General features: G+C 38.6%; 1 protein-coding gene across 1 annotated transcript in view; it reads left to right on the top strand.

Annotated features, from left to right (window-relative positions):
• LOC140466857 (transcriptional regulator QRICH1-like) overlaps positions 1-26,689 on the top strand; it is a 38,918-nt gene that overhangs the window by 6,993 nt on the left and 5,236 nt on the right. The window contains exons 2-8 of the mRNA XM_072562591.1: positions 9,147-10,187; positions 15,518-15,689; positions 19,638-19,792; positions 21,162-21,276; positions 23,664-23,772; positions 24,082-24,233; positions 25,921-26,011. Coding sequence (XP_072418692.1) covers positions 9,147-10,187; positions 15,518-15,689; positions 19,638-19,792; positions 21,162-21,276; positions 23,664-23,772; positions 24,082-24,233; positions 25,921-26,011 — 1,835 coding nt within the window. The remainder of the gene's footprint in view (positions 1-9,146; positions 10,188-15,517; positions 15,690-19,637; positions 19,793-21,161; positions 21,277-23,663; positions 23,773-24,081; positions 24,234-25,920; positions 26,012-26,689) is intronic.

The following is a 26,689-nucleotide window of genomic DNA, read 5'->3' as shown; positions in this document are numbered from 1 at the left end:
GCCAACATTTGTCTCTGGTTTGCTGCAGTGCTCCAATGAAGCTGGAAGAACAGCACCTCATTTTCCGCTTGGGAATTGTCCAGAAGGTGAAATGTCAAGTTCAACAATTTTAGGTCTTGAGCACCTTCCCCCATGTCTTACCCCTACTTCTGTACTCCAAACCTTGTCATCATGTGGATTGCTGCCATACACAACCCATTGTCAGCTACTAATAGTTTCCAGTAGCAGTTATTGGTTCTCCCAGGCTGACCTTTACCTAGTCCATCTGTTTTTCATTCTTTGGGCTCGATCTCTACCTATCATTTATTTCTACCCCATCCCTTCATCCCATCTTCTGCATAAATAGTGACCTTTTCCTAGACACCATCAGTTCTGAAGAAGGGTCACTGGACCTGAAATGTTAACTCTGCTTTCTCTCCATAGATATTGCCAGACCTGCTGAGTTTTTGCAGCAATTTCTGCTTTTGTTTGAGTGATCAGTCAGGTTGAATTTCTCTTGCTTTTTGTGGACAGAACATAGTTGGTAGGTGTCAATGTTTGTAGCAGTACAGATGAGGCTGTGGTTAGTTTTGGAACGATGTCCTGGTCTCCCGTTATTAAATAGAGATAATTGTAGAGCTACCACCTCTGGTTATTTGATAGGACGTCTATTATCATTCGCAACTGGATGTTGCAAGACAGTAGAGCTTAGATCTGACCTTTGTTATTCTGAACTTTTTCATATGGCTTGGTGTCATGTGGAATGCCTTGATATTTACAATGTTAAGTACACTATAAGAGTTAGCTTTAATGCTGTAAAGTAATTTTAACATGCCAAGTAAAATATAATTGATACAATAAATATGAAGTAAAGGGATACAGCAGCTCAGGTAACAAATATAGAGTATTTCTTCAGATTATTCATCCAGGACTTTGCATTACAAATTACTAATTACAGTATGTTAATATATCCAGTTAAAGTGACCAGTTAGATAATATCATAGATGTTTCATCCTTGCTAGTGATTAATTTGAAGGAGTGCATAGAATCCCTACCATTTGGAAACAGGCCATTTGGCCCAGCAAGTCCACATTGACCCTCTAGAAAGTTATTTGTATTAGGCGGTTTACTATTTTTAAATGGATCATATATGTACATTTGGTGTGCAAGGTTCAAAGATTTTAAAGGATTCTGTATAAATTGCTGAAAGGCATTTTTCCTGATTTCTTAGCAGTCTGGAAACTTGCAGCTGCTCTCCCCAATGTTTTTCCACCACTTACGTTGAAACTGAGCAATGACTTTAAATATGTAAATCAGTTTGCACTATAATTTGATAGAAAATCTTTTTCACACTAAAACTAAACTCCACTGATAATCTTCCATGCTGATTCTGTTTCGCTCATCGTGGAAGTCAGGAATATTGGTCAGCACTAGAAGCAACATTCCTTACCCTATACGTTGTTGAAGAACAAGGGAATAAGGAGATGACAAAAATCATAAATCACTTAATGAATAAAATTAAAACTTATGATTTAATTTGTGGCAAACTTTATAATTTAAACTTTTATTCACTAATTCAATTCTGCAGCTGTATAAGTGTTTTAAGTTTTCATTCCTTTGGACTAAAAGCTCAGACTGTGTACAAAAGGCATAAAATCTTTTGTTCAAGTTCTCCCAGATGGTCATTGATAGAGATAAATATGGCTGTCTTTGATAGTCATGTAGAAGCTGTTCCTATGTTTGTAAATGTCATTGAATGATTGCCTGTAGAGGGTTACTGAGGCAAACCAAACAATGTTAGAAGAGCTCTTTGAGGAGAGAGGAGACTTAGAGTCTAGGGTTAGCAGCTAATGAGCAGTTCCATGCAAGGCAGAGTGAAATAGAATGGTTAACAGAAAGCTATAGAGAGATTGGAGAATGATGCAAGCTCTGTACTCTTGACTGGAACTGTCTTGGTCCTGATCAGGAAATGACTGGCTGGACTCCAAGGGTATAGTTAGCTGATGTTAATACAGAGGTGTTGCAGTTCAGAAGGCAGACATCACCCATCATGTTTGCACTGGCTCTCGAAATAAGCATGATGACTTACTGCCATTTTCTTGTCTTTTACCTGTACACTTGTTCATTGTTTCTATTCAGTAATGATTTAGTGTCCTCTTGAATGCCTTAATTGAATCTGCTGACACCATGCTTTCCAGACAGTATATTAGAGACTCAAACTACTCATTGTATGAAAAGGTATTTTTCTTGTATCCAATTTGCTATGTTTGAAAATACTTTAAATCTGTATTATCTCAGTCTTGATCCTTTTACAAGCCAGAATAGTTTTTCCCTTTGTATTTTATAATGCCTTAACAAGATTTTGTAAATATAGGAAATGTAGAGATTTAAGAAGTTGCGTGTGGGAGTTTTTGGGAAATATTAAATATTTGAAGATATTGAGAGGCTAATTAAGACTTAGTGTGGATTGTAGAAAAAAATTTGAAGGCAACTCAAGAGGAGAAGGAAGAAAAACTGAATTGTCTACTGCATGGGCAGAGACAGTGACAGGATGAAAACAGTTTGGACATTAGGAAGAATGCATAGACTTCTTATGGAATTTGAGATGAAGATGGAGGGAGTTATGAATATGACTGTGGGCAGAAGTGATTTATAGTAATGGAAAGGAATTGGATTGTTCTTATCCTATAGGATACTAGAGTAACAGGATTCAGCCAGCAATGTTCAGCAGGCTGTATGACTTAATTTCAAAGCATCATGAGAAGTGAATAAGCAAACATAAAATCAAACTTGATGGACTTGTGGCAGGATGGAAGTGTCTTTAAGAAGTACCATCAACTCTGAGACAAATACTCTGCATCAGTTGGGAGGTCAGGTATACTGATGTCAGTGTCCTTGAAGAAGCTAATAGCACCTACATTGTGACCATAATCAAGTCTGTTGGGCCAGCCATATGTTTAGGAAGCCTGAATTACAACTACCATAGCAAATCAGCCTTGCCCAGCTCAAGGAAGGCACTCTAGAAGATGGCAATAGAAAAATTTCAAAGATGTCCTGAAGGCTTCCCTCATGAAATACACTATTCATGTCGATGCGTGGGAGAAACTTGTGTGAAGGGACATAATTATTTAACAATACTCATTGGCAAGAGGAAGTATAGAAAATGAACTGGAGACAGAAATGCCAGTGATCGCAGGGCTAAGGACCTCTTTCACCTCCCGAAACACTTATCAAATATGTGGTTAGCGATGCGGCTTTGGGATCAGGTTCATCAACCACACAAGGACCCCAGAACCCATGGCCAGTGACACAGAATTTCCTAGGTGGACAATTACTGTCAACAACTCACATAATCTGTGAAATGTTATATACATAGAAGTCAGCAAAATCTTTCTGAGGACCATAGAGACTGTGGTCAGTAGACCTTTTGTAAATTTGGTGTTTTTGGAAAAATATTGATTTGGTTGCTGTGAAGTAAAGGCTTGGGTTTTGGTCAGTGTCAGATGTATCTCTGGTTTCTTAATACCGTATCTGCAGAACTGCAAGGCCAAGATAGAGTTGAGGCAGTCTCCATTCACATAGCAATATTCATGCCAGAGAAGTGCTAGGCGTTGACTATTTCCAACAAGAAAAAAATCTAACCATCTCTCATTGATATTCAATGGCATTACTATTGCTGAATCTTCACAATCAACATCTGAAGTTTTATTATTGACCAGAATCTAAACAGAACCAGCTACCTAGAAATTGTAACTAGAGCTGCAGGTCAAACACAGAATTCAGAACAAAGAATTCATCTTCTGAATCCCCAAAGTTTGTCCACCCTCAATAAGCAAGTCAGAAGAGAGATCAGAGAAATTAGCTGTTCTCCTTGGAGAAGTAGAGTTGCAGGTAGATAGGATAGTGAAGAAGGCGTTTGGTATGCTTTCCTTTTGGTCAGAGCATTGAGTATAGGAGTATAGGAGTTGGGATGTCATGTTATGGCTGTACAGGACATTGGCTAGGCCACTTTGGAATATTACGTGCAATTCTGGTTTTCTTCCTATTGGAAGGATATTGTGAAACTTGAAAGAGTTCAGAAAAGATTTACAAGGATGTTGCCAGGGTTGGAGGATTTGAGCTAAAGGGAGAGGCTGAATAGGCTGGGGCTGTTTTCCTTGGAGCGTCGGATACTGAGGAGTGACCTTTTATGGAGGTTTATAAAATCATGAGGGGCATGGATAGGATAAAGAGACAAAGTCTTTTCCCTGGGGTGGAGGTGTCCAGGACGAGAGGGCATAAGTTTAGGGTGAGAGGGGAAAGATATAAAAGAGACCTAAGGAGGCAACTTTTTTGTGCAGAGGGTGATGTGTGTATGGAATGAGCTGCCAGAGGAAGTGGTGGAGGCTGGTACAATTACAATATTTTAAAAAGCATCTGGATGGGTATATGAATAGGAAGGGTTTAGAGGGATGAGTCAAGTGCTAGCAAATGGGACTAAATTAGGCTAGGATAACTGATTGGCATGGAAGAGTTTGACTGAAAGGCCTGTTTCCGTGCTGTACATCTCCATGAATCCAGTTTCTGAGTAGATCCATAAAGCTTGGGTTCAAGTGTGACCTGCCTCAGAGGTTGTCTTATATGCTTGATCATGTTGATTTTTAAAAAATGTATAAAATCAGACTTGTTAGTTTGAATTTAATGTATCTTTTCTTTTAATTACTGTCACTAAGTAGGGAAGGGAGAGGTGTAAAGATAACAAAACCTAGAATCTGAATAAATTCACTTCAGAATATCATTAAGTTTGTGCTTTGAAGTCAGAGTTATAAGCTTATTTATTGTGCTGTGGCTCTATAATTGGGCTAGAAGGTCTGAGTTCAGGCCCCACCTGTCTGGGAGGTGTTAAAACATGTCTGAACAGGTTGATTTAAAATTATATACAAAATCAGACTTGTATGAAGGCTAGAAGACTCAGCTGCACAATAGTTGTATCATTTGAACAGATTGGTTAAGCTTATCTATAATTTATTCACTAGTTTGTTGTCAAGTTGTTGTAATCTCTCGGGTATTTATTAATGTAAAGCTACAGTATTCTGTGTTTTGCTTTCTTGTGTGAGGATGCAGGAAATATGTTTTAAATATAGAGCTTTCTGTATGTTTGAGTATACAAAGTACTCAATAATGATAATGGAGGACAAATTAAGACACATCATTGAATCCACACTATATGTCAGATTAAAGAAAGAGCATACATTTCTATAGTGCTTGGACAGCCTCTTGATGTTCAAAGTGCCCTTGAGCCACTTTAATACTTTTGAAGTGGACTCACTATTGTAAATGTGTCATCAGCTAGTTCAACATAGCAGTGATACTTGAGGAATGAATACTGACTAGAATATCAGGGGAAACCTGATTCTCCCCCCCCCCCCCCCCCCCCCCCTCGATATACCTTGAAATAATGTTATAGATCATTTGAACCTACTGACAGGGCAGGTTGGGCTATGATGTGGTGTTCGTGCTCTTGTTCTTTTGCAATATTAGGGCTTCATTCAAGATGGAAACACGCTTTAGAATTTCAATTGGACATTTTTTGATTCAAATATAGCCAATGTATCACCACTGTACTTGTGTGGCCAGCTAGATCCTTTTTTTTTTCCTGATTCTTGCATAGCAGAGACCTGATGGAACTGGCTAGAAAGGTCACATAGATTTACCTGTGGCGATAAACAGATTTATTTCAGCTTGTGACCTGTACTGAGATCTGGAATGGAGTGCCACTGATCAGAAGGAATGTCAACCTAGAATCGTCAGTTTTGTCTTTGAAATCTTGAGAAAAGTCATCCTGAAACCCTTGAACTGTTTGCTATTTTCTTGCCAAAATGTTGAAGAACACAGGAGTCCAGAGTCTAGGATTGGGAGGGTATGATTGATCTTGAGAGTTCTATGGGATTATGGACGGGTAGTAGTAGTAGGTTCAGAAGCGTGGGGCACTGGTGATTTAAGTCATCTAAGTTTAATTGATGGGATGAAAGGATACTGGATAAGAGGCTACAGTTAGAGGATTAGGATGTTTGGGGCTGGAAGAGGTTGGGGTTTAGGAAGGGTGCAATTATGAAAATTTATCAATTTAAAGAGAATTTTAAACTTGGGATATGGGATCAGAAGGCATTATTGGTGAGGGGTCTTAGAATTTTGGGGCTAGGATATGAATAACACTGAGTTAGTTGACTTTTGCCGAGAATACTGGAATACTCAAAACCAAGGACGGCAACTACGTAGGTTTAGCAACCAGAGGATATTGTAAGATGCAGTCAACAGTGTTGAAGAAATGGCAGTAGGTATTCTTTCAAATGCAGAGAATAGGGACAAGAAACTTAATCTGTGATAATTTATCGTGCTACGTTTTGAGTAATTTAGTTCAGTTAAGACGGTGACCTTGGTGGCAAGGATTTGGTGTTTATGTACAGGCTAGACCCAATGGACTTAGCCCTAAGGTTGTAGATGATGATGTAAGGGGGAATGTGAAGACGAAGAAAATAGGAGTCAAGGATAGAGCATATGATAAGACCATAAAATATAGGAGCAGAGTTAGGCCATTTGGTTCATCCAGTCTGTTCTGCCATTCAGTCATGGCTGATACATTTCTCAGCCCCGTTTCTCCTGCCTTCTCCCTGTAACCCTTGATTCTCTTACAAACCAAGAATATATCTATCTCAGTTTTAATGGAGTCAATTCAATGGGGTAGTAAACCAAAACCTTTTCAGTATTTGCGCTAAATTTAATATAATGCAGAGTAATTTCCATTTTGGATTTGATGCTACCTTGCAGTATAAAGGAGTCAGGGTATGACTTGGAGGTGATAGTTCAGCACTCCCTGAAATGGATGCAGATTTTCAGTGAGTGCAAAGAGTTTTGTGGGATGATTGGGGGGTACTTCCTAAAATGTTCTTTATATTTTGAAATATTTTAAAGGTTATGGATTCTGCTCTCTGTTTCTTTAAAAATTTAACTTTTAACTATTTGCAGCTGTGTATGCAGGTATATACAGATTTCTCCCTTGGGATGTCAGTAATGAGCCCAGCAGAGGAGAGCTGAACAAAGTAAATGATTTGTTTTGCCTGGCTCATGTCTGATTGTGGATACTAGTCTCACAACTGCAGTTGAGATGCAATTACAAGTTAATTAATATGTAGGATACTGAGGGCATGTCACAGCATGCCACTTACTTTTGTATTAACTTCATTTAGTTGATATTTGCTCCAGGCTGTAATGTTAAAACAGCTTTTACAGCTTTCAAAAAGACCAAGTTGCTTCTTTCATTATTTTTTCATTCACAGATTGAGTGCACCTCTGGCTAAGTCAGCATTTATTGCCCATCCCTAATTGCCCAGAGACAGTTACCCACATTGCAGTCTGTCCAGAGTCACTTGTAGGCCAGATTAGATAATTTTGGCAGTTTCCTTCCTTAAAGATTTTCAAAACAATCAACAATAGAGTTGTGGTCATTATTAGACTCTTAATCCAAATTTTTATCGAATTCAAATTCGATTTAACTCGTGTGGTTGGATTTGCACATTGATCCTCAGGGCATACCTGGGTCTCTGGATTAAAAGTCCAGTAATAATACCGCTAGGCCATTGCCTTCTGATGCTGATTCCTCAGATACCAAAGTGTACAAATGTGTCAAAAGCCTGAACAATTTCCAGGCTTGGGCTGACAAGTGGCAAGTAACGCATGCATGTCACACAAGTGCAAGCAGCGACCATCTCCAATAGGAGACAATTGTATTGAGGTATCATCTCTTGACATTCAGTTGCATTATCATCATTGGATCCCCTACTATCAACATCCTGTGGGCTACCATTGACCAGAAACTAGACAGGACTGGCCATCTAAGTACATTTGGTCCAAAAGTGGGTCAGAGGTGAGGAATAACTGCAAGCAACTCACCTCCTGATTCCCCAGTGCCTCACCATTCACTACAAAGCAGAAGTGTAATGCACTTGCCTGGATGGCTGCAACTCCAACAACACTTGAGAAGCTTGACTTGGTGCAGAAGAAAGCAGTGCACATAATTGGCATCACACCCATAAACATCCAGTCTCTTCTCCATCACTGTTCAGAAGCAGCATTGTATGCTACCTGCAAAACGCACTGCAGAAATTCACCAAAACTCCTTAGTCGGCATCTTGCAAATTCATGACCGTTACCATCTAGAAAGACAAGGGTGACAAAATGCATGGGAACACCACCCCCGGCAAGCTCCTGTCCAAGCCATTCAACACCTTGATTTGGAAATACATAGTCATTTCTTGGGTGTCACTGGGTCAGAATCTTGGAATTGCCTCCCTTATGGCATTGTGGGCCTACCAATAGCACATGGACTATAGCAGTTAAAGAAGGCAGCTTCCACCACTTTCTTGAGCAACTTAGGAACTTTATCTTACGTGCAGTTGTTTGCAGAGATTGATTTCTTCCAACTCTAGTGTTGCCTGTTAATACTGTTGATTGCCCATGCACTCCTTATTTTATGCACCTATGTTTTTGATATTGGTCAGCTTTCCCTCATTCAGTATTTGCAAATTTCAGATACTGTAGAAAGCTATACCAATTCCTGCCTTTATAAGGTCAAAATACATCCAGTACCTCTGTCCTTACAATTTTCAGTCTCTCTTTGTTACCTGTGAATCAATTTCAGCATCATTTACAAGTCCTCTCCTGGCTTTGTCTGCCTTATTTAGAAAAGTTTGACCCAAAGTCTCTTGACAGTAGTACCATGCAAATTTCTTCATTTGCCTATTAGTATCCTGATGTTTAGCATTGAGTTAAAAATCACACAACACCAGGTTATAGTCAAACAGGTTTATTTGGAAGCACTAGCTTTTGGAGCACTGCTCCTTCATCATGTGGTTGTGTTGACGTATTGAGGTACGTTTTCCAGCTAACTTATTTTGTTTCATGCTTCCTATACTTTTTAAAAAAAAATCATATCACTTTACTTTTGTTCTGATTATTACTGGCATTTTACTTTGCTTGTGCATGTTGTTAATGTTAAAATCCTATTATTATTGAGCAATACCTTTTTAAATCCGATATCTTACTCTGATTTATTTTTGTTTTGGAATTAAATGATCTACATTCTAAAGAAAATACTGTTCCTACTTATATGATGCAATTTACTTTTTTAGTTGCTTAAAATGAATCATTCATTGGAGAATTCGATTCCCTATGAGGAATATTTACGGATGAAAGCACGGACAATACCACAGCATCGCATGAAAGAATTTTTGGATTCCATGAATGGCAAAGGGTCTGAAGAAATCCAGCAATTTGTTCAAACTCCTGTTACAATGTACCAGCAAAGAGGACATTATATCTACATGGACAGTGCTGATGTTGCTGGATCATTGCTGGAGTTGTCTAGACCAATTAGTTCTCCAATTCAGCAACATGCGTCACAGGGGTCACCACTAGGGCAACAGCAGATGCAGTCTCACCATGTACAAGCACAACAAGTCCACCAGTTGGAAATTCAAACAAACCACCAGTCTTTGCAAGCAAAGCAAATGCAAGCCCAATTACAGTCGCACACATCTTCTGAGGAACCACAAACTGGCAGTCAAGCTGTCAACTCAATAACACAAGAAAGAAGGCCAAGCTCTTCGAGTGTTCCACAGCCTGTGAAGAAAAGGAAAGTTGATTTACCAACTGAAGAAAGCTATACCATGAGTCAACCTGCAGTGCAAAATACCGTAACCACTGTGCTTACCTTGTCTTCTCAGGCACAACAGCAAGGGTACATTCCTGTTCGTCAGGAGCTGCTTACAGTGGATAGCAGTCAGTTATACGGTGTTGTTCCAGCTACCACTTCAGTTACAGGCCCGTTATCCAACACAGAATCATGGACTATATATACGACACCTGCACCTTGCTCAGAAGGCCAAACTGTACTCCAATCCTCAATTCCTCATGACACTTGTAATTTAGTACAAATTGATGAAATCCCAATGAGTATGACTGGGATCAAAATAGAAGACGACAAGGATAAGACTCCAGTACTGTCAGATGGTGGGAAAAACTTGCAGGATAAAATGATCCAGCCATCTGTGACAGCTGCTTTTTCAACACAGTTTGTGAATGTGAATGGTAACCTTCATATTCCTGTTACAATTCAAGCTGGTGGGAGAGCCTATCAATCTCTGAAATACTGGGATCCACAGCAATTACAGGTATTCTATATTCAGTAACCTTTTTTATGATATGGTTGATATGGAAACTAATATATTGAAGTGTTCTTGTTGTTTGTAAATGAAATTAAACCAATGGGGGAACATCAGGTTTTCATTCTGTCTGTTACTTGTACGATATTTTTCATCGGAAGATAACATGCTGCACATGTACATCAAGGTGCTGATAACTTCAGTAAGAACAAGAGAATAATCGTTTGAAACTTGGAACGTACAATGCATTGTGGGAATGGGGAAAGATTTCCTCTGCTTACCAAACTTTATTTATATTGGGTCGGAAGTAACCAGAGATCGAAACATCTTCAGTTAATTTTAAGTTTCAAATGCAGTTCTTATTAGCATGGACTTGAAGAGCTCCAGGTATAGTCCTCACACGCTGGGTGAGTGATGTACAAATTAAAGTACTGAAATAATTTAAGAGCATGGTACAAGCCATAATTGCCATTTATCTGATAGCTCGGCCAAATTGGCTTGACTGCTCAATATAAGAACAATGGAGCACTGTGCAAAAGTTGGCAACACAAAAGAATTTGTACTGTCTAGATCCTTTCTTACAACCATAAGAACCAACTTAATAAAAGCATTAGATCAAAATGTTTACTCAGACCAATTTCCTTCCTAGCTTGCACTTTGACGCCAAGGAACTTTCACATTAAAAGAAAGTAAGCTTTCTAAATATTGAACCACAAATTGCAGGGTTTTCACTTGTGTAGCAGTCAGGTATTGTTGAGTCAACATACAGCTCCTGTCTGTGAAATTGGTTTAGTCTTTTTGGTGTGAAGCCACTTTAGGATAGTTTTTCAGTCTTCAAGCATTTTTCCTGTTCTGTTTGACGTCTTTACTTCATGGTATCTTTACTTTGTTTTCCTTTAAACTCATAACCACTAAAATTGCATGGTTCTCTGCCTTGAAGCTATTAGTTGACCCAATATTTCCAATGTCTTGGAGCATTTTCCAGATTATACTACCTTTTGTGATGCAGAAATGTTTCCTGATTCACTTTAGCTTTACGAAAGCAATGGAACAAGAAGTCGGTGCTGCTGACATCATTTTGCACTCAAACCGCACCAGAACTGGAAGATATCAGCCCATTGTTATTCCCTCTCCATCTCTACTCCCTTTGCCACTCCCCTCGCCACTCCCCTCATTGCTGTGTCAAGCCCTAGTTGAAAATCTGTAACAAGTCTTCAGAAAAGCACACTTTATATGATTTGAATCAGAATAAATTGCACCTGTAAACTATCTTATTAAGCAGCACCATTTTCGGAGAGATGATAATATGTTCCATACAAATCTATTTGCACTTGAATACTGTGATTGCGTGAAATCTGCACTTTCTAAAACACCATAAGAAATAAGAACAAGAATATACCATTTGATTGTTCAAGCCTAATCTGACATTCTTCATGTCCACTTTCCTGCATTTTCCCCATACCCTTCTTGATTCCCCTACTGATTAGAATCCATTTCTCTCAACCATAAATTTACACAAGGACTTTGCCCTCACAGCTCTCTGTTACAAGAAATTTCTCCTCTTCTTAGCCTGCGGGTAAAAGGGATGCTAAGTTAAAACTATGTCCTCTGGTCCTGGACTTGCCCATGAGCGAAACATCCTCTCAGCATTTACCCTGTCAAACCCCTTAGGAATTCATTGTTTCAATTAGATCAATTGTCTGCTTAACCTTTGCTCATAAGACAATCCCTACATTCTCTGAATTATTTTCATGAACCATCTCTGCATGCCTCCAATGAAATAATGTCTTTCCTTAAATAAGGTGCTCAAAATTACAAAGAGAATTGCGAGCATGTATGGCTTGATTATCTCGATGTCTTTAGTTCTGCAGTTCTTCAGAGTGAATAGTTTTGATGTTCTTATTCAAGTTTGTTGCAATCTGGTGGAATGCAGTGACATAACAGTCACTGCAACTGAATGTGTGGTGAGTGTGCTCCTGCAGTTCTGTTGACAGCAAATGCACTCTCCTGCTTTTAGTCCAAAATGTTTTCTGACTTCATTTTGAAAGCATGTGCCTTTTTCTAGATTTCCCCCACTGCAGGAAAACACTCATTTGTACCTACTGTATAGAACTCTTTATCAATTGAAACATTTCAATTTGATTGATCCTCAACATCTAAACTCAAAAGAATACAACAAGCTGGTTCATGTAACTGTCATCATAATTAAATCCATTCAGCCTTCGTGTAATTTGATGAGCCTGCACTGTTCTCCATTGCCTTTATATCTTTCCTGAGATTTAGCGCCAAGAACTGAACATAGATTCCAGATGAGGCCTGAAAATCTGAAGTCTTAACTTCTCCTTTTTGAATTCAATCTCCTTTTGAAATAAAGGCTGATGTTCTGTTAGCATTTCTAATGAGCTATGTTAGTGCAATAGGTTTTATTGATTTGCAATGACCATCTTCAATAAGAGACAATCTAACCACTGTCCCTTGCCATTTTAATGGTGTACCATTACCCACTATCAGCATCCTGGGGGCTACAAAATCGGGTCAGAGGCTAGGAATACTGCAGTGAGTAACTCGCTTCCTGGCTCCCCTAAGCCTGTCCGCTATTTTCAAGGCATGAGTCAGGAGTGTGATGGAATAGACCCTACTTGCCTGAATGGGTGCAGCTTCAACAACACTCAAGCTGAACACCACCCAGGATAAAGCAGCCCTTTGGCACCATATTCGTAAACATTCACTCCCTCCACCATTGTTCAGTAGCAGCAGTGTGTACCAACTATGAGATGCACTGTATAAGTTCACCAAAGATCCTTAAATGATTCGCTTGGTAGTAGACGCATGGGAGCACCACCACCTACAAGTTCCTCTCCAGGCCACTCTTCATCGTGACTTGAAAATATATTGCCACTGTCACTGGGTCAAAAGCCTGTCATTCCCTCCTTAAAGGCATTGTGGGTCAGTCTACGGTATGTGGACTGCAGCTGTTCAAGGATGTTCACCACCACCTACTCAAGGGCAATTTGGAAGGGTAGTAAATGCTGGCCATGCTAGCGACACCCACATCCTATGAGTGAACATTTTTAAAAAAACAATGTCCAGGGAGACACCTAAATACATCCCCCTCCACAGCTTCTAATCCCTCACCACTCAGGACCTAGTTCAGTTGGGCTTTCTCATGTTCAAAGTCACATCATCCTTTCCCAGATCTATCAATGGGCACAATTTCTCCCTAACGTTCCAATCTGGACCTCTCACGATCTTGAACAGCTTTATCAAAATCTCTCCTCAACTTTCTGTTCCTCATGGACATTTTGGCCCTCCTCTCTGTAACAAAATCTCTCAAATCATTCGAGCACCCTTTTTTTTTGAAGTTTTCTTATCCTTCCAAAGATACAGTATCCAGAATTTATACGCCACTTCACTTAAGATTGAACTGGTGTTTTGTAATGGTTCATCACATTTTTCATTGCAGTCTGTACCTGTATTTATAAAGCTCACAATTCTGACTGTCTTTTTAAAATTCTTCTCTCTGCCCTGCTAACTTCAATGGTTTTTGCATTTAAACCTCTGATCCTTTTGTTCCTTAACACACAACTGAAGAATATCTGTTGTTGAAATGAATCAGATATGTTTCAAATCCTATTGACTGGTTGACCTACCCATCCCCACCTCCTCAGTTTACTGTGCTAAAGACAATGACTGCTTTTTCAACTAATCATTACTCTTGTGTTGATTCAGAGCCAGTCTACACATGCAAGTTCAGAGAAGAAATCAAAGAGCAAGGTAGAGAGAGAGAGAGAGAGAGAGAGAGAGAATGTTTTGTTTTAGAATGTTTGTTTGGCTATAGTTTTGTATTGTCTGTTCTTCCTACCACAATGAAGTGATACATAATTCTCTGCATTAAATTTAGACAGCTTTATGTCCACATTCCAATGCATGTATGTCCTTTTTGAAGTTTATCACCATTCTTTTCACATTTCACATAGTTTTGACATCTGTACATTTTGAAATTGTGCCCTGTGAACCATATCCAGCTCATTCCTTAATCTATTAAGAAAGCCGGGGTACCATTACCAAACTTTTGAGAAACTCCACTGTATATCTTGCTGAAATTCAAAAAGCAACCATTCACTGCCACTGTTGTCAGTTGGGCAGTTTGGCATCTGTGCTGCCAATTTTCAATTCAAGAAAGTTTATTAAACATTATTTACCATTTAACATGTTGGTTTCTTATCATTAATTCACATTTCTCCAAAAAACTGTTGATTTTATCTCTTATTATCATCTCTAGAAGCTTTCCCATTGTCAGTGTTGAGCTGATTGGCCTTGGTTGCTGGGTTTTTCCTTAAACCATTTTTTGAACTAGGGTGTAAAATTTGCAAGTCAAGCCAGCTGTTCCTGTATTTAAACAAGAACAGTATGGCCAATGCCTTCAGAATTTCAAAGTTATTTCCCTCTGCCCATCTGGACAGCTTTAAGACACCTGTTTTTAAAATATCTCATCTTTATCAATTTTTAGCAGATCCACATGACATCTCTTTCACTATGACTTGGGCAGCTACAAAGTGCTCATTTAGTAGTTCAGTCATGCTTTCTGCCTCCATGTGTAAAGTCTTTTTTTTGCTTCCTAATTGGCCCCATACCTTTTACTAATTGTTTGCTATTGATCTGCCTTATGAAAAGTTTGGATTCCTTTTTTTATTAGCTGTAGGTCTTCCCACATATTCAGTCTCTCTGTGTGTGTGTGTGTGTGTGTGTGTGTGTGTCTCTCTCTCTCTCTCTCTCTCTCTCTCTCTGTCTCTCTACTACTTCTCTGAACTTGCATGTGTAGACTGGCTCTTAATCAACACAAGAGTAATGATTAGTTGAAAAAGTAGTCATTGTCTTTAGCACAGTAAACTGAGGAGGTGGGGATAGGAAGGTCACTGGTAGGATTTGCAACAGATTTTCTTCAGTTGTGTGCTAAGTTGCACTTGGAAATGCTGAACAATGTGACAATGAATGACAGTTTATTAGAGTATCGGGATAAAACAGTGTGATATTAATATTTGAAGAGGATAATTTGTTATATAAATTGCCGCTTGAAACAGACCATTTGTATAATGTGCACAAATAACCTGTTCAAAAGTTGATTCTTTTTTGTTGGTCTGTTGAGTCTGATCTTAGATTTAAAATTGTCATTAAAAAAAATGTTCCTTAATACTGTGGTTTAAACATGAGGAAGCCTTTTGATATAAATTATTTGTCATTCAGAAACAATCAATCTTTTATCTCCCAAGTGCCGAAGTAAATGCATTTTGTGGAATAATTTTACACCATATACTGGCATTTTCTTTGTGTATATATAGGTTCAAGCAATTCAGACACATACAACGGAACAGCAAATTGAGGCGCAGGCTGATTTAATGCTTCCTGATTCTCTAAAACCAGAAGAAGGGGCTAGTGTCTGGCAGAACTGGGCTCAAGTTAAGAATGCAGAAATAATGAAGGAAGCTGAAAATAAACCCCCTTTGCCAGGAAGTAAGAATTTATTTTATATCGTAGTGCAATGAAAGAGGCCCTCTTGTTAATCATGTTTGTGCTGGTCATCAAGCACCGATCTACTCTAACTGCATTTTCTGGCTCTTTTCACCCATAGCCTTGTATATTACAATGTTTCAAATGTTCATGTAAATGCTGCTTTAATGTGATTGTTCCTGCCTTTACCACCTTTCAGGCCCTCTGGATAAAAAATCTTCTCCTTTTAAACCTCTTCTGAAATGTATGCTCCTCACTAAGGTAATTGACTCCTCACTGAGGGGAATAGTTTATTTTCTGACTTGACTGACCTGTATCTATGTCCCACATATGAGTGTAGACCTCAGTCAGGTCCCACCTCAGCCTTCTCTCCTCCAAGGAAAACAACTCCATCTATATAGTTTCTCTTCATAGATAAAATCCTTCAGACATGGCAATGTCCTGGTGAATATAGTCCATTCCCTCTCCAGTGTAGGTACATCCCTCTTATGGTGTGACAACCTGAACTGAACACCGTATTCAGCTGTGGTGGCCAAACCAACATCCTATACAGCCCCATCATTACCTCTGCGATCTATATTTTATGACACGACTAACAAAGGCAAGTATCCTATATGCCTTCTTAATATTAACACCTTCTTGTCTTCAAGGATCAATGTACATATACACCAAGATCCCCCTGAACCTCAGTGTTCACACTACCCAGGGGGCTACCATTCATCATGTACTCCCTTGCTTTGTTATTCCTCCCAAAATGCATCACTTCGCATTTTTCAGGTTTAAACACCATCTGTTTCTATTCTGCCCATCTGACAAGCTTGCCCAGATCTTTCTGTAGTCTAAAGCTTTCTTCCTCTATTTACCATATCACCAATCATTTGTCATCTGTGAACTTACTGATAAAACCCCTATATTCATGACTAAATCATTCAGTTACACTTGCAAACTGCAAAGGACCCTCCACCCAATCCTGCAGTTCTCTTCTGGGCATGGGCTACCATTCGCAATGACAACTTTCCTCCTGTACCCTCTGCCTCCTGTCATCAGCCAAATTTTGGATTCAATTTGAAAAATTTATCCTTGGTCCCAGGGGCTATCATATTCTTTAAGTGTTCCATGTGACACCTTTCAGAAGCCTTACTGAAGTTCATGTAGACTACGTCAACTACATTGCTCACATCACACACCTCGTAACCTCTTCCTTTTTCTTTATCAAAGGAGTTTTTTTAAAAATGATCTCCCCACAAAGCAATGCTAACTATCCTCTATTGATCCCATGATTGTCCAGGTGGAGAGAGATTCTGATCCTAATTGTTTTTTCGTCTACAGATTTCCCTACCACTGGTTGTTGGGTTCATTGGCTTATTCTGGTTTATCCTGACTATCCTCCTTAAATAACAGTATCACATTAGCTGTCTTTCAATCCTCGGGCACCTCTTATTTCCTGAGATGATTTGAAAGGCCTGTGCACTCTCCTCCCTTTCATTTCACAGCAGTCAAGGCTGCATCTCATCTCAGCCTGGAAATTTCTCCATCTTTAAATCCACTAAAAGTTTATCCACCTAAATTTATTAACATTTAGCACAGTTGTCCACTTGATTTCCAGAACTGATATCTCTCTTCTCAATAGTGACACAGAATCAAAAAAAGTTCCAAAATTTGTAAGAAATGGCTTAATTTGCCAATTTTGAATACTGTTCTTTTTAACTTCTTAACAAATGCTTTTGTTGAATTATAAGGATAGAACCCACCAGTTTATTAGCATAAAGTAAATTGTAAGGTCATAAAACTGTTTCACTTGTATGAAACCCAACTGAGGAAAGGAAGATTTGTGTGCTAAATGAAACAACTTGATCTTTTGAAGCAAAGATTTATACTATAATAATATTGAAACACTTCGCTTTTTAAACAAAAGATGTCTAATCTAGCAGCTGCTCATAGTTAACAATCCTTTGCCATGTCATTTTTTTAGTTTACAGTAATAGAAGTACTTAATGGAACAGTTTTTATTAACCTGCCAGTTGAGTAAAGTATACAATTGATTGATCTGTGATGTTAACAATGTGTGCCAGTGTAACGACTGAGTAATACCAGACTTGAAGTTTTAATAAGGCTGGTTTTAAGGTTTAGACTGTGCATCTCAAGGTTACTTTGTGTTTAAGACTAACTCTAAATCAAATATTTTGTTTGATTAATTGTAATACAGTGGTCCAGCAGATTTGACTAATTACAGGATAGCAACTATGGTTCTGAATTTTCAGCAATCTTATGAAGTTTGAATCAAAACCTGTTGGTGCATTATCTCAATATTTTCATCATAAAGCTGACAGTCAAAATCTTCTTGATTGGAAAATGTGTAATTGAATTTCTGTGTCAAGGTTTTGGTGGTTCTTGCTGTTTCTTTGCACCATTGGACTCTAATTTCTCAAAGTCATTATTGGAATCAAAGAACAAAGAAAATTACAGCGCAGGAACAGGCCCTTCATCTGTCCAAGCCTGCGCTGATCCAGATCCTCTATCTAAACCTGTCGCCTATTTTCTAAGGATCTGTATCCCTCTGCTCCCTGCCCATTTGTGTATCTGTCTAGATTCATTCATCTCAAATGATGCTGTCATGCCTACCTCTGCCACCTCCTCTGGCAATGCGTTCCAGGCACCCACCACCCTCTGTGTAAAGAACTTTCCATGCATATCTTCTGGATGTAAGTTTGCTCGCTGAGCTGCAAGGTTCAGTTCCAGACATTTCATTACCTTGCTAAGTAACATATTCAGTGGGCCTCAGGCGAAGCAATACTGAAAATTCCTGCTTTCTATTTATATGTTTGGGTTTCTTTGGGTTACAGACGAGGAAGGACATCACTTTGACTGGGACAACACATCCATCCTAGGACAAGCCAAACCAAGACACTCATGAGAATGTTATCCACCCTGCCTATACCTCATGATTTTGTAGACCTCAACCTTCATATTTCTAATGAAAATAATCCTAATCTACTCAACCTCTCCATATCTAGCGCCTTCCATACCAGGCAACATCCTGGTGAACCTCCTCTGCACCTTCTCCAAATCATCCACATCCTTTTGGTAATGTGGCGACCAGAACTGTACATGGCATTCCAAATGTGGCCGAAACAGAGTCCTATACAACTGTAACATAATCTGCCAACTCTTGTATCTAATGCCCTGTCTGATGAAGGAAAGCATGCCATATGCTACCTTCACCAGTCTATCTACCTGCGTCGTCACCTTCAGGGTACAATGAACTTGAACACCTAGATCTCTCTGTACATCAGTTTTCCCCAGGGGTTTTCCATTTACCATAAAGTTCGCTCTTGAATTGGATCTTCCAAAATGCATCACCTCGCATTTGCCCAATTGAACTCCTTCTGCCATATCTCCGCTCAACTCTCCAACCTATCTATATTCTGCTGTATTTTCTGACAGTCCCCCTTACTACTCCACCAGTCTCTTGTCATCGGCAAACTTGCTAATCAGACCACCTCTCCCTTCCTCCAGATCATTTATGTATATCACAAACTACAGTGGTCCAAACACAGATCCCTGTGGTACACCACTGGTCACATTTCTCCACTTAGAGAAACGCCCTTTCACTAAAACTGTCTCCTGCTGCCCAGCCAGTTCTCTATCCATGACTAGTATTCTTGTTCACATCTTAAAAAGCATTAGAATTAAAACAATGCATCCACATATTATTTGTTAGTGATATTTATTTAAAAAAACTTGAATTTCTTGAACATTGAAATTTTTGACAAATTAAACTTTGAATGTTCACCTCGTCTAGAGTTCGTTATACGATTTTTTAAAAAAATCCCTATTTTCATTTAATATAGGCTGAAAAAATGTTAGAGATAACGTGACAGTGGTTGAATGGATTAATGAAATTTCAAGTTATTTTTGGTTAATTTAATAGACGTTCCTTTTACATATTAGGACGACAGCCAATGAAATTTAGAGAAGATGCCCTTTGTGCAACATTAGTAGAGCTCAATTATGGACTTTGTTTGATGACCAAAGAAGCAAGGTATTCCGATGGTTCCCCGTATGAAGCAGACTTGCTGTATTATTTCTTTCTTTGTATTCAGAAGGTATGTTTTGCATGCTTTCCTTTTTGGGTGGTGGAGAAACATGCTTATGCTGGTAGTTCCATGCTCCTTTTTGAATTGTTCAGTAATTGAGTGAATGAAATTCTGCTGATGGATGTGTCTGCTTTATTCACGTTAGTTCATAAGATATAGGAACAGAATTAGGCCATACAGCTTATTGAGTCAGCTCAGCCATTCGATCATGGTTTATTGCTTCTCACCCCCATTTTCCTGCTTTCTCTCCACATCCCTTCAACCCATTATCAATCATCTGTCTAACTCCTCCTTAAATTTATTCACTGTCCCAGCATCCACTGCACTTTGGGGTAGTGAATTCCACAGATTCATAAACTTTGGGAGTAGTTGTTTCTCCTTGACTCCTCAATCTGTTTTAAATTTGCTACTCCTTATCCTAAGGTTAATACCTCTTGTCTAAGAATGTGGTGCTAGAAAAGCATAGCATCAGGCAGCAAGTCGGGCATAAGCCCTTCATTCCTGATTAGATTAGATTAGATTACTTACAGTGTGGAAACAGGCCCTTCGGCCCAACAAGTCCACACCGCCCCGCCGAAGCGTAACCCACCCATACCCCTACATCTACATTTACCCCTTACCTAACACTATGGGCAATTTAGCATGGCCAATTCACCTGACCTGCACATCTTTGGAGTGTGGGAGGAAACCGGAGCACCCGGAGGAAACCCACGCAGACACGGGGAGAACGTGCAAACTCCACACAGTCAGTCGCCTGAGGCGGGAATTGAACCCGGGTCTCAGGCGCTGTGAGGCAGCAGTGCTAACCACTGTGCCACCGTGCCGCCCACTGATGAAGGGCTTATCTCCAAAACGTCCATTCTCCTGCTCCTTAGATGCTGCCTGACCTGTTGTGTTTTTCCAGCACCACACTTTTGACTCTGATCTCCAGGATTTGCGGTCCTCACTTTCTCCTAGAATGCCCCACAAGAGGAAGCATCTGTTTCACATCTATTTTATCCACACCTTTTATCATCTTGAATGCTCAATTTGATCTCACCTTGTAATTCTAAATTCCAGAGAGTATAGGCCTAAACTGTTCAATCTCTTTTCGTATGACAAACCCCTCATCTCTGGAATCAATCTAGTGAACCTCCTCTGAATTGCCTCCAATGCCACTACATCTTTCCTTAAATAAGGGGACCAAAACTACACAATACTCCAGATGTGATCTCACAAGTACCTTGTATAGTTGCAATAGTACTTCCTTCCTTTTATATTCTGTTCCTTTAGCTATAAAAGCCAACATACCATTTGCTTTCTTTATTATCTGCTGTACCTGCATGCTAATTTTGTGACTCATGAACTCATGACTTTGTCTGTTTCATATGTTTCACAGCATATGTTTGAAAATGGAAGAATAGATAATATTTTTGCTGATCTCTACTATTCTAAATTTACTGAAAAATTACATGAAGTGCTCAAAGAATGGCATCCTAAAATAAGTCCACTTGGTGAGTTGTAATTTATTTCTGTAGTTATTGGTTTATAGAATTGGAAGCAGATCATCAGAGTTCATTAAGTTGTTACAGGAATATTTTATCATTTCAAGGTGTAAAATTTAAACCTGAACTCTGATATTGATGCCTTAGTACGTAATGTTGTGTTTGACATCTATGATTATTCTAGAGTGAGAAATCATCACACAATATCTCTTCCCTCTGCTCATCTGAGGTAATATTTTTTGAGTACTCGCCTCTCTCTCCACCTTTTTAAAGTGGCGTTCTTTTACAAGGGATGAATGTGTCTGAAGAAAAAGAAATATAAAATAGGAACCCTTTGTGACGAGTAATCATGTAATTGTAACATATATTTTTTGTGATACTTCTAGGTCATTTCAGGTAGTGGAATTATTTGACTTCAAATGGGTAGAAATATTAATTTTCCCTTAGTTTATCTTTCATTACCAGCAAGATGGTGAACCAAAGTTTGTGTCAAATTACCAGTGACCTCAACACTTCAACATTCAAGCAGTACATGCATGTAGTTCACAAAGCGTATACTAACAACAGAACATGACCCTATGCAAAGTACTGAGGCAACTCTTCACAAACTGTTTTCCCATGTGACCCATTTTAAACTCACCAATATCTTGAGGGCAGAAATACTTGTCATGCCAGGAGCATCCTCATCTCATGAAATCATATTAAGATGATGTTTGATTTTGAAATGCTTGACTGAGTTGTTTTAAATATTTGGTTAAGATGCATAAGCCTTTTAATGTCATAGTCTGTGTCCGAAGCTCCTGAATTGCCTCCCTAACTTGCTGCCTCGCCAACTCCTTTTATCCTTTTACTTCTAGTAAGACCTTTAAACCTGTCTCTGTGGTGAAGCTCTGTTATTCTCATAATTTATTATATTCAGTAAATTTTTTTGTCCAATTATGCTTCCACTAAAGACTTGCGTCAAAATTGCTATATGAACGCAAACTATTGGTGAGTGGCAGCCTTGGGAGAGACAGGGGTTATTGGGAGAAGTGGTTGAGAGAGGTACAGAGGAACCCAAATTACCCGAAGGACACGTGTAGAGAGTATTTTGTTTGGTTAATCGAATGCCGGATCTCATAGCTTAGTCAAGCATCGGGACCTTGCAATCTTGCCGGCTAATCCAATATTTGGAGAATCAAATGCCGGATAATTGAGGTTCCTCTGTATTCTCGTTATATATTAGATGGTTTAGTGAATCACAAAGCTGCATTTTCTCAGCTTCCAAACAAGTTTCTGACTCACTTTCATGCTACTCATTTGAAATATTTTACTGAATGTATGTTAAAACTTGAAAAGATTTGGGCTATTTTTGATCGATGCATACATAGCTTCAGCAGAAATTGTTTCTGACTTATTGAAAATTGGTGTTCTCATACATTGAAACTTTAAAAAATCAATTGTGTTAGTAATGGTTTTCAGAGATTCTGAATGATGCAAGTTGTAGGTTCAGTGATTTAAGAGTAGTGTTTGAATTAAATGACTTTCTTTTTTTTGCTCCATGCTCTGTTAATGCACTGACCACTTCGAACAGATATTGGGTTGTTATAATCTAACATTTCCCCACAATTTTTAAGAATGTTTGTTTCTTATGAGGCCTATAATTGTATTCTGCTGTCAAGGCAAGCGGAACTCAGCTGGCTTCTAGTGTTGATATTTTTGGGCTGTATTCCAATTGATGGCAACTTTTTATTAGTGGACAAAATAAAGTGAAAACTTCCCATTAGTGATAAGCAAATGTAGACAGTGAGGATGACTTCGTACAATTTGAGCACTCCTAATTTGTATCTTCAGTGTATAAATGAATTATGTTGGCTCTTTGGAGAAGTAGTTAATTTGTAGGCATCTACATTGTCCTCTTTCATATAGAAAGGGACATTTGCAACTCAAAATAAAATAAATAAAGCTCACTACCTTTTGAACAATTGGATATCATAGCTATTTCAAAGATTCTGTTTCCAAGTTTACTTGAAATGAACATGACAGTTACCTTGGAATTATTTGTGAATTTTTATGTTCAACCTGCCAAAATTAGTAATCTTTTTAAACATGGTTTGATGTGATTTAATTCTTAATGCTGTTTATTTTCATTTCTAAACATCAATCTTTACATGGCTAATAAATCCATAAAATTTAGAGACAAAAAACTAAGGTTGCTTCTTCTAATTTCAATTTCAGCTGATTGAAAGAGTAGCAGTGTAAAATTTATTGCGCTACGTACAGAATTTGTATACAATTTGCCAGCAAAACATTTTAATGCAAGGTTACATATTCCATTATTTTCTTTTCACAGTAAACTAACCCAACAAGCTTTGTACTTTTAAAAATTAAGAACACTTTTTTTTTTGCTTTGACAGGTTATGTCATTCCAAGTCGAATTACTGAGGAGATGCTTTGGGATTGTAAGCAATTGGGAGCACACTCTCCAGCTACTCTTTTGTACACGCTAATGTATTTCAATACCAAGTATGACTTGCAATTTCATTATTTGCCTGAAATTACTCAGTTAAGGATTAATCTGTTATAATTAACTGCATTTGATGGGTTAGATATATTGTGGAAATTGCTGTTTTTACAAAAGGTGGCTGGTTCTTTTGTGTATTATGTTTTACTTTTAATACAGGATTAGAAAATGAGCACAATAAAGCTAAATTTTCTGTTGTTCCCTAATACAGAATAATTCTGCAGATCATTTAACTGGGAAGTAAATTTAATAGAAACAAGATTTTTAATTTAGTAAGATATACGTTTAAACTCGGCGAAATGTTTTCACAGGTACTTTATGCTTAAAACAGTCGAACAACACTCTAAATTAGCTTTCTCCAAAGTATTAAAGCAAATGAAAAAGAATCCAGGCAATTCAAAGGATAAGTGTTCTAGTATACGATATCTGCGATTATATGGACAACTTCAAGCTGGACAGAAAGGTAGTCTACATTTTTTAAAGAACTGATTTTGAAAATGGCAATTTGCTCTTTGAAAATGGCTACCGCTTCCTACATTACAATTGTGATGACATATGAAGTAATTTGTTGGCTGTAAAATACGTTAGGATGTCCATAGCTGTGAAAGTGTATTTATTTTTGTTGTAATTACAATAAAAGGTTGTGATGACAAGCTGACTTGTGGTAACATGTTTTGATGCCCAATATCTGTGAGTAAAGAGAATTGTTTTATTTGTTCATGGAATGTGGGCATCACTAGCTAAGCCAGCATTTATTAACCTACTTATTTGCCCTTGAAGACTGATTTCTTGAACTGCTGTAGTCTGGTGGGTTGAGTTCACTAGCAATGCTTTTAGGGAGTTCTAGGATTTTGACCCAGTGACCGTGAAGGATTAATTAATGTAGTTTCAATTTACAATAATGTAACTTTAAGGGATACTTGTGGGTGATGGTTTTGCTGTGTAGGTGAATCAAGGGTCATGGGAAAAAGGCAGGAGAGTGGACATGAGTGTCAGTTCAGTTGTGACCCTACTGAATGGAGCAGACTTGAGAAGCTAAATGGCCTGTTCCTATTTGTTATAATCTTATGTGCTGCATTTGTCCTTCTGGGTGGTAGAGGTCATGAGTTTAGAAATGGGTATAAATGAAGTTTCAAGTCACCTTCCTTGTTAGTTACCAATAAACAACTATTTAAACATTGTCATTATTGTTCATTATTTACCTTCATTGCTAAAATAAGCTTGAAATGTCGGTTTGAAGCATTAAATGTATGTTGCATGTACTTTGCCACCAATAAGTATTTTGTTTAATCTTGAATGCAGTCAGTTACAAATATTTATTGAATATGAATTATTTCCTCCCTACCCCATTTTAAATCTCTTACTGATGTATCTTGACTCAGTTTTGAGAATTCTGAGCTATAGGGAGAGGCTGAATAGGCTGGGGTTTTCCCTGGAGTGTCAGAGGCTGAGGGGTGACCTTATAGAGGTATACAAAATTATGAGGGGCATGGATAGGATAAATAGGCAAAGTCTTTTCCTTGGGGTTGGGGAGTCCAGAACGAGAGGGCATAGGTTTAGGGTGAGAGGGGAAAGATAGAAAAGAGACCTAAAGGGCAACTTTTTCATGCAGAGGGTGGTACGTGTATGGAATGAGCTGCCGGAGGAAGTGGTGGAGGCTGGTACAATTGCAACATTTAAGAGGCATTTGGATGGGTATATGAATAGGAAGGGTTTGGAGGGATATGGGCCAGGTGCTGGCAGGTGGGATTAGATTGGGTTGGGATATCTGGTTGGCATAAACGGTTTGGACCGATGGGTCTGTTTCCGTGCTGTACATCTCTGACTGTCTGTCAAGAGCAAGATGGTATTTGGGTGCAGTACTTGGTGACCTGTGACTTTTGCTCACACCTACCCTCATGAGATGAGTGACTATGTAAACAAATTTGAGTTGGCACCCTTGTAACAGAATGAATTTAGATTCAAGTCCTAAAGTTTAACCTTTCAACAGACTGCATCGGTTCATCAAGACTTGCTGTTTTTAATTTCTCCTCCTTGTTTAAATTGTCATGATCTTTGAAAATAAAAGGCAAAGTACACTTCTTTTTGTTGAATTAATTAGAATGAAAATTAAAGATTTAATACATGGATGCTTTTCTTTTTTGGTTTAGTTACAGAAGATATGTATGTGGAACAACTTGAAAATTCTGAAAATCCCTTGAGGTGTCCCATAAAACTCTATGACTTCTACCTCTTTAAATGGTAAGGATACCCAGATTTCTTTTGTCCAATTTCCAGTAATCGACTTATTACATTTTACTGTTCACTGTTTCTCATGTTGTTTTTCTCATTGTGGCATCACCCTTGAATCCTTACAGTGTGAAGCAGGCCATTCAACCCATTGAGTCCACACCAAACCTCTGAAGGGCATCCCACCCATTCTGCCCTCTCCCTGTAACCCTGCATTATTCCTTGCTTAATGCACTTTACCTACACATTCCTAACCACTGTGGGTAATTTAACACGCCCAATCCACCTAACTTGCACATCCTTGGACTGTGGGAGGAAAGCGGAGCACCCGGCAGAAACCTATGCAGACACTGGGAAAACGTGCAAACTACACGTAGACTGTTGCCAAAGAGTAAAATCAAACCTTGCTCTCTGGCATTGAGAGGCAGCAGTGCTACCCACTGAGCCACCGTGCCACCCTCAATCATTAAGCCTTTTAAATTTTTAAAATCTAGATACCTCTACACCAATAAACTGAGAATTATGAGAGAAAAAAATCATGTACACGTCTCCAGTTGATTGATTATAAGATACACAATTAGTCCATTCAGCTCATGAAGTTTGCTCCACTGTTTGATCATGGCTGATCAGTTTCTCAACCCCATTTTCCTGCCTTCTCACTATAAACTTTAATCCCCTTACTAGTCCAGA

Source organism: Chiloscyllium punctatum, chromosome 44 (genome assembly GCF_047496795.1).
Source record: "Chiloscyllium punctatum isolate Juve2018m chromosome 44, sChiPun1.3, whole genome shotgun sequence".
Taxonomy (NCBI): domain Eukaryota; kingdom Metazoa; phylum Chordata; class Chondrichthyes; order Orectolobiformes; family Hemiscylliidae; genus Chiloscyllium; species Chiloscyllium punctatum.
Note: the sequence above shows the minus strand (reverse complement) of the source record. Positions and strands in the feature narration are given on the sequence as shown.